This window comes from Meleagris gallopavo, chromosome 5, assembly GCF_000146605.3.
Source record: "Meleagris gallopavo isolate NT-WF06-2002-E0010 breed Aviagen turkey brand Nicholas breeding stock chromosome 5, Turkey_5.1, whole genome shotgun sequence".
NCBI classification, from domain to species: domain Eukaryota; kingdom Metazoa; phylum Chordata; class Aves; order Galliformes; family Phasianidae; genus Meleagris; species Meleagris gallopavo.
This window is the reverse complement of record NC_015015.2, coordinates 20,837,673-20,845,797: the sequence shown is the minus strand read 5'-3', so window position 1 is coordinate 20,845,797 and position 8,125 is coordinate 20,837,673. Positions and strand designations below refer to the sequence as shown.

The following is an 8,125-nucleotide window of genomic DNA, read 5'->3' as shown; positions in this document are numbered from 1 at the left end:
ACACGAAGTACAAATGAATACAGAGTTAAAAACAGCTGCCGCACAGGGCGCTTCACAGTGACCAAAAAAAAAAAAAAGCAAATGGTTTTTATTTCTACAAATTCAGAAAAAGGACATTTAAATGGATTATTTCACTTAGACGGAGAAGTATAAAAACATTTATAAATAAATCAAGAGAATAGAATTTATTTATTTTTTCCCCCCTATTTTAAACAGGTGAAGAAGGGCAGTGTTGACGCCCACAGAGAGTTGTCAGGTGCCCATACGACATGCAGAGAGGACATGGCTTATTCCTAGAGTTGCTGCCCGGTGCCTGTCCATCCTTACAGCAGGGCCCCATCTGAGCACACAGCCCACAACCTACACTATATGGAACAGCTCAGCCACAGAAAGCAGCACCCGCTCACCCACAGGCAGCGCAAGACCTGTCGCTTATTTTAATGAGGTTTCTGTCATTTAACGTTCCGGATGCTGCACATCCAGGGGAAGGGGAGGCAGGGAGGAAGGGGAACACCATATACATGCATGAATTTACCAATAGTGTTTAAATAACTGTATTTTTTTTTAATAGATAATTATATACATATTCTTTCTTTAAAAAAATTAAAAGTTTGTACGTTTCTGCTCCAGAGAATGAGGGTGTTTCTCTACAAGGGTACGATGGATTCTGCAAAAAGGGGGGTTTTGGTGAAGAAACTCTAAGGCCTGCCCCAACAGTCACTTGGGAGAGCCAAGAGAAAGGAGACACCTGAGAGAAGAGGCAGGAGAAACAACGGACCCACGTAAACACACGGTCTGGGCACGCTGAAGGAGGCTGCAGCCACTGCCCAGGAAGAACACTGAGCCTGCTGACCTCCCCCTGCATCACCTCAGAGGCCTACAAGCAAAGCAAGGGTCCTACAGCAATGCTATTTATAAGCAAGATGGGGAAAAATACACAATTCTCATTTTGACCAGAAATGCTGGGTATGAGAGGACAAAAAGCATGGTAAGTCTAAATTCTTAATACAGACTATGCTAAACAACCAACTTGTTTTAGTACAGGTGTCTGGTTGTATCTGTTCCCACATAAACCTGAATGAGGGATCACAAACCAGTAAGAGGGATAGGCTCAAGCTCACTACCTTCTCCCAAAGACCTTTTCACTTTCTAAGCAATTATCATTTGTTTTTCTGTCTGGCCTCACCAAGAGCCTGTAGCAAATTGTACTCACAACGTGCAACAGAATCTATCCCATTTGTGCTCTGCACTGTAAACTAGAACTTTTAGGATTATTTCCCACTGCTAACAATAGGAACTTGGCAGGAAAGAGACAGTTGCATTCACCTCAAATACTAAGCATCAACACACATGTGGCACTAGCATCTCTTCAACTGAATTCTCAGTTAACTTCCAAACCTTGGGCAAACAGCTGACACTTATGCCTTTTAATAAACATTTGCTCAGAGGACAGCAAGCAAAGAAACAAGAGGCCTGACAGGACATTTTTAAAAACACCTTCTGATTCATTCAGCAATTACAGATCACCACCTCAGTCCTAAATCTACTTTCCTGAAGCTTTTCCATACTTCATCTTAAACGGTTACTGGCCAAACAATGTTCTTTGGACCAAGACTATCTCTACCTCTACTCTCTTTTCCTTAACATCCTATATATACTATTCTACTTTAAACTACACAACCACTCTCCATCAGCTCAGCCACTTGCCTGATGCCTCTTTTTCCATCATTCCAGGCAGAATTTACCTCTGGTTTCCTGCATGCAGCCATGACGCCCAGGCAAAATCCAATCCAGGAAGCAAAACCTACTCTGATCAGCTTAAAAATCCTATTTGCTTCACACGTCTTCTTTCCAAGGAGCATTGGAATTGTATTGCTATGCCAGTTTCACTGGTTGTTGTTGCCCTACAGTTTGGTGTGAACTTTGCTCTGAACACTGGCTCTCTCTGACCGTTTTTGCCACTACCTCATAATTGAAATAATGAAATGGATAATAAAACTGCACAAGGAAATAGAATAAAGACCCCTCAAACCATAATCTTCAGTACCAAAAGATACCTGGGTTGAAGGGGCTGCTATTTTACCTGAGTGTCTTGAGGTCCCAGTACAGCAAGAAGTTACTAGGACATATGTTCACAGTCTGAAAGAGGAGAAACTAATCATCCCAAAAGCAAGCTTGACTCACACTAACTCCATCACAGCCCAACACAACTGCCACCAGACACTCCACTTGTAGCATCTCCAGCACATCTTTTTACTCAAGGAAACCGACAGAAAGTTTCTATACTTTTCAATTTGTCTTCATAAAAACCTCTCTGCCTATGGGATCCAGCACACCAATCAGTTCAGCATAGCACAATGATGAGACAGGACTAGAAGATACCACTTCTAAAGTTTCAGTACAAGTCCATGGAAAGAAAGGTTAGCAAGGACACCTGTAACACTCAATGAGGCAGATTTACATTAGAGACAGAAGCAGTTAGAAAGCTCTGAAAGTGCTCCACGTACTGCCACATTGCAAAGCACTGAGCAGTAGTGATCAGGCAAGGGAATAGTGACAACTGCAGATTATTCAGCCCTAGAGTATACTGAAGAAATAAGCCATCCTACACCAGTCTGGCTGGCCCAGTAGTAAAAGAAGGCTGCACTGCAAATCCCCAGTCACAGAAAGAGAAAGCAAAGCAAGCCAACAGACAGCATTTTCAAGTGCCATAGGGCTTCAGAGAGATGACAGCCAGGACAGCAAAATGAAAGAAGACTGCTTCAAGCTTTCAGCACATAAACAAACTGATGCAGTCTAGCTACCTGTAAGTGGACGCCACAGATACTAGCATTCTCTCACTCACATGAAAGCTTGTTACTTGCATTAGTTTTATAAACTGGGAGTACAAATGGGAAGTACACTGCTCTGCCTTAAAATAAATGCAAGTAAATCAGGAGATTGTGGAAAGGAGTGAGAATTATGAGGGAAGGTACTGAAGAGTTTTATTGCTGGTTCATTGTGGGAGGTTTTTTGTTTGTTTGTTTTATAGCTTATTGTTGACTAATAAAATATCACTGGAAAGTTTTAAGTCTTAACAAATAAAAGTTAGCATAGTCTTAGAGAAGGTGAGAAGAGTACTGTACACACAAATGCAAGAGGAGATGATTTTCCATTTGTCAGTCAAGAAATTAATTAAACTAATTAAGAGAGGTTGGGGGTGGGAATAGCAATAACCACATTCAAAAATGTTTTGGTACGTTCCTGGTAAACCATTTTTTATGGGTATTTGGAACAGAATTACAAAATGGACAAGAATCCCAGCTTTCTTGAGATGTAAGTATTCTGTTTTCCTGGAACAAGAAAAAAAAATCTTCTATCAAGACACTGAAATCAACAAATCATACGGATGAGCAGTTGTACTGAAGATTTCTCAACTCCAGAGTTATGCTGTTGGAAACCAGACTTTCAGTGTGATTTCTCCACAAATAAAATCATATCCCCAAATTTCCCAGTAATGATAACATCAAAGTTGATATCCAATTCCTAACTGTGAAAGGTGGCTGAAATGAACTTTCCTCTTTGTATATAGCTTCCTTTTTAAAATGTCTGCAGAAAAACCTAGTCTGGAGAACATCAACATAACATCAAATTCCAGATTAAAAAATACCACTACTGATTTTGTTAGACAAACTCCAAAGCTTGGCCCAAGGGTTGTGGAGTCTTCCCCCTGGAGGCGAATGCAGATAAAATACAGGTATGAGGACTGTCTTGTGAAACAAAGAGAAAAGCAGACAAGAGTAGTCAAAACAACAGCAGGATTACTCCAAGTAATGAACTATGGAAGGAAAAGAAAGAACAGCAAGAAAAATTTAAGCAGAAACCAGTTCATTAATTGCACAGACACTCCAGCCTGTCTCCCTCTTGGAGATTTATAATACAGAGATTGTTTCTCGCTGGGATATGGCAAGAGATTGACTTTTTTTTGTTAAAGGATAGATACTAGTCACAAACGTGACATAGAGCAACAGTCAGAAAAAATAAATTAATAAATAAACCCATAAAAAGTCTGCTTCTTGATTCTCCTAAAGCTTTAGAGAAGAAGGGATTGGCTTCACTTGGACTCCTTCGTTTTCGGTCCGCAGTTCAGAATTTCTTGGATAAATGAGATTTTCTTTGTTTCTTTAGATGCCAAACATCCTGACCTCCTGGCTATGAAGAAATTTCAAGGCAATTTCTCCAAACTCCTCTTTCAAAACTTTGTCTAGAGACGATCTAGAGACAGGAACTTGAAGACAATTGGAAAAAAATGTTAAAACTGTGCCCAGCACATTCCTAAGAATTAGAGCAAGTCAACTGTAGGGGCCTGAGGAAATCAGTTTACAAAGGTCACCCCACCAGCTCTAGACCAGTGTGATGATAGCATTGGTCTGAATATCTCTCTGTGGTCCTCCTCTTCGGATTATTTCTGTGTATTCACAAACACCTGAAAGACACCACTTTTAGAGTTTTTTGTCCATGCGTCGTTCCACAGCTTGTAACAATAACTCCGAGTACTGTTCCAGCAAAGCTAGTGTCTGCTCATCTCCTAAGCTCTTGGGACTTGGTAGATTGGCACCACATTTGTCATTTAGTGACCTAGCAGTATCTTGTGGCTTTGGCAGTACCTCCTTAACCTTCGGCAGTTCTTCCTCATCCTTCAGGGAGTCCAACTCTTTCTTCATTAAGGAAAATGTTTCTGTCAGGAGGCCTGCTATTTTATCTTTGTCAGTAGATGACTCTGTATCATTTAGCACCTGGAAACAGAGAAGCAAAAGAAAAGAAAAAAGAATACATTGGGTGTCAGGTAGTGCACAAAGAAGCAGTTTCAACTCTTTTGGAAAGTGAAGCCATGAAAAAGAAATACAGACCACTGAGTGTCCTTTTCTTCTACCAATTTAACCATATAGCAGAGTATATATCTGATACAGCTAGTCACACAAGAAACAGAGGCATTACTCGAAAAGAATAGAGGTGGGGAGCATATTTTCTGGATTTTGATGCCTTTATACCAGACCTAAGAGTTGCTGTTGCCCAGCTGCAGCAAAAGGCCAGTGTTTTCTTCTTTCTGTTTGCCAAATGCAACAGGTCACAGGAATGCAGAGAGGTCACAGAGGTCATGCAAGCACTGAGACTAAAGCTGCAGAAGAACTCATGGCAGAAGCTCACTGTGGAAGCTCCTCAATCAGTGTAACTTGACAGATCAGTGCCAAGCAAAGAAAACAAGAGGTGTTACACAGCTCTGCATGTAATGATGGTCTAGCAGTAAAGGGGAGAGAAGAGTGTTTGCATGCTGAATTCCCATGATAATTTACTAATCCGTTTCTTGGGCATCTAAGATGAGGAAACAGAAGGGCATAATAAAATTTAAAGTTCCTATATTATTCTGTATCTCTGAGGCATAGTATAAATACTAACTCCCTAATACCCCTTTGAAAAAGAGCATGCTGTTATCTTCAGCTTACAGATAGACAAAATAGTTTGGAAAGTTAATTGATTTGTTCAGAATGCCGTAACAAGCCACTGGAAAATGCAGAAGTTAGAAATCAAGAATCCCTGCCTGCCCAGTTCAAGCTTAGGTGCAAAGAACTAGACAGCTAGGCAGCTTCTGCCACTGAACTCACAGTCAAGAGAATACCTACAATGTGTAAGCATGCATATTCAGTGCTCGTAGGCTGTAAAGCCAATCAGCTAAAATAGATCCTGTGTCAAAGGTCACTCACCGCACGGTAAAGATGAATAGCTTTGCGCATGCTGTCCTGGAGCTCAGATACCACATGCTCACATTGCTCCACACTGATGCTCGATTCTGAATGAGAGGAAAAAATAAAATTTAAAGTAAGGTATAGATAGTTCAATATCTGAGATCTCACAGCTGGGTCAAAAAGATTTCTTAACACATATTCAAAAGATCACGTGCACACAGTTCTCATTCAATTTTTGGGCTGGTTTGAATCAACGGGATACATGAACTTTCCTTCATACTACTGATAGATGCTTCTTGTTTCAAACATTCTTGTTTTTCCATTGCTTAGTTTCTTCAAAGTCAGTAATGGTCTCCTTTAGATTACACAATGCTGTTACAGTCAACAATAGTCAGAGATCACATATGCCATTTTCATTTATAGTTAAATTAAACTTCAAATCAAGTCTTCCAACAACAAAGGGGTGTGATCTGAGGAGCTGCTAATTTGGCATCCACCTAGTCTGAAACCTGCATACTTCCCTTTATATACTGTTCTGCACAGTATACAACAATGAGCTATAGGAACGAAGGAGTATGTTGACTTATTACAGTGTTCTCTAGTGAGGACTGAGCTCTAGAGGACTGCTGACTAACAAACACAATCATAAAGGAATCACACTTCTGAACAGTCCAGGGTACTGTGACACCATAATTCAAAAACTGAAAATAAAAGCAAGGAACTGAGAAACACCACTTTCTTCCAGCCCTAACTGGGCAATACTCCCAAAGCATCAGAGCTGAAGGCCTGCAAGGCTTTAATAAAATAAACACTTCTATGAGTTAAGACATAAATCATGAATGAGGACTTTGACACACACACACACAATCTGCAGTTATCTTCAATTTACAATGGCCTGGACAAAGGGCATTCAACTTCCTTCAGTTACCTAAAAAACAGAACTTAGTCACATTACTGCTACTATTTCTGCACTTCACAAATGTTCACATCATTGAAAAGGTGGAAATGGACCTCATCTAATTTTATGAATACATGCAGAAGGTGTATAAACACTGCTAGAATATCCACTCATATGTACATATTGAAAAACAAAAAGAGACATGAACAAATCCATTTGTATTCTTTTTCCTGAATCACTCAGTCTTGTAGAGTTTGAGCACAGTGGGCTTCAGTTCCATCCAAGATTCTTGCCCTGCTACCTTTATTTGTTTTTTTTGGCCCTACCCCCCCCCCCATCATTTTTTGCCCCACTCTCCCAAGCCAGTTCTTTCTTCTCATTATTGTTCCTGGATTTCTCCTCTGATCATGCTTTTATGCTGGTCTCAGTCTGTGAGATGCCAGTCTGGAGACAGGTCACAAATAAAACACAAATGCTTGAATAACAGGCATTTTCTGCCTGCAGAGCTCTTCAGAAAACAGCAGGGAATAATAAACACAGCAACAGTATTCAGTATATCTTCAGTACTTTAACTGTAGTTGTCAAAATGCTTTCACAAAAACAGTTAAGTCTCCTTAAGAGCAAATGTTATGCAAGCAGGAAAACTGAAGGATAGAAAAATTAAGCAGAATCCAGAAGTCACAGAGCAAGTCAGAAGCAGAAAGATCTCTGACTGTCAGCCTTGCAGTACTAGTCTAAATTGCCACGTTATGATCCACAGAAATCACAGCAGATTGTTCACAGCAAAAGTCAGCTTTTCCAGCATTTTCCACTAAAAATATGGAAAAAGTGATTTCCAAGAAGGCGAAGGCTGACTGCTGTCAATGAGGAAAAAAAATTGTGGATGCACTGTACTGAGTAAAGGATGTTTCTGAAATACCTTGACAGGGTATGCTGTGCACTGCATTGGGAGCTGACTTAACAAGCAAACAAAAAAAACCCCTTTTCTCCGAAGCATGTGTGCTAACTCTGCAAGCAGATTCCTAGCAACTCAACAAAAATCATGTGATACATCCATCGCTTGATTTCCAAGTCTAGAAGAGAAAACTCAGTATGAAGTGTATAAACAATTGGACTATTATTTTCCCACTGTAGAAATGATTCCACAGCTCTAAGTTGCATTTCTGTTGGAGGAAACCTCATTCAGTAAGGGTTAGAGCTTGAAAGTGTCAGACACTCAATGTTCAACAGAGCAACTGCTCTATAGCACAACCGTAAGTCTATGAGACAAAACACACTTCCTATTTTGCATATCAGTGCTTCAATTTTATGCTGTTTGATCCCTCTAGAAATGCAAAAAGAAAAATTTAAACAAAACCAGATTCTCTCTCTATAATGCTTAGGTGCAGAAATACTGCATTTAAGCACTGCAATGAATACTCCTTCTCAAATGTGAATAAGAACACAGCAAAAGTGCTTATAAAACTGTGCACTGTATAGTTCCCCTAATGTGCAAGGTATCTGT

At 40.1% G+C, this 8,125-nt stretch overlaps 1 protein-coding gene across 2 annotated transcripts in view; it reads right to left on the bottom strand.

The window, feature by feature from the left end:
* Window positions 1-557: 557 nt before the first annotated feature.
* The window catches only part of MAPKBP1 (mitogen-activated protein kinase binding protein 1), a 90,660-nt gene continuing 83,092 nt past the window's right edge, over window positions 558-8,125 (bottom strand). For both annotated transcript variants that reach the window (XM_003206484.4, XM_010711306.3), the window contains 2 exons: window positions 5,742-5,827; window positions 558-4,775 (listed from right to left, as the gene is read on the bottom strand). In XM_003206484.4, coding sequence (XP_003206532.1) covers window positions 4,482-4,775; window positions 5,742-5,827 — 380 coding nt within the window. In that variant the 3' untranslated portion in view covers window positions 558-4,481. The remainder of the gene's footprint in view (window positions 4,776-5,741; window positions 5,828-8,125) is intronic.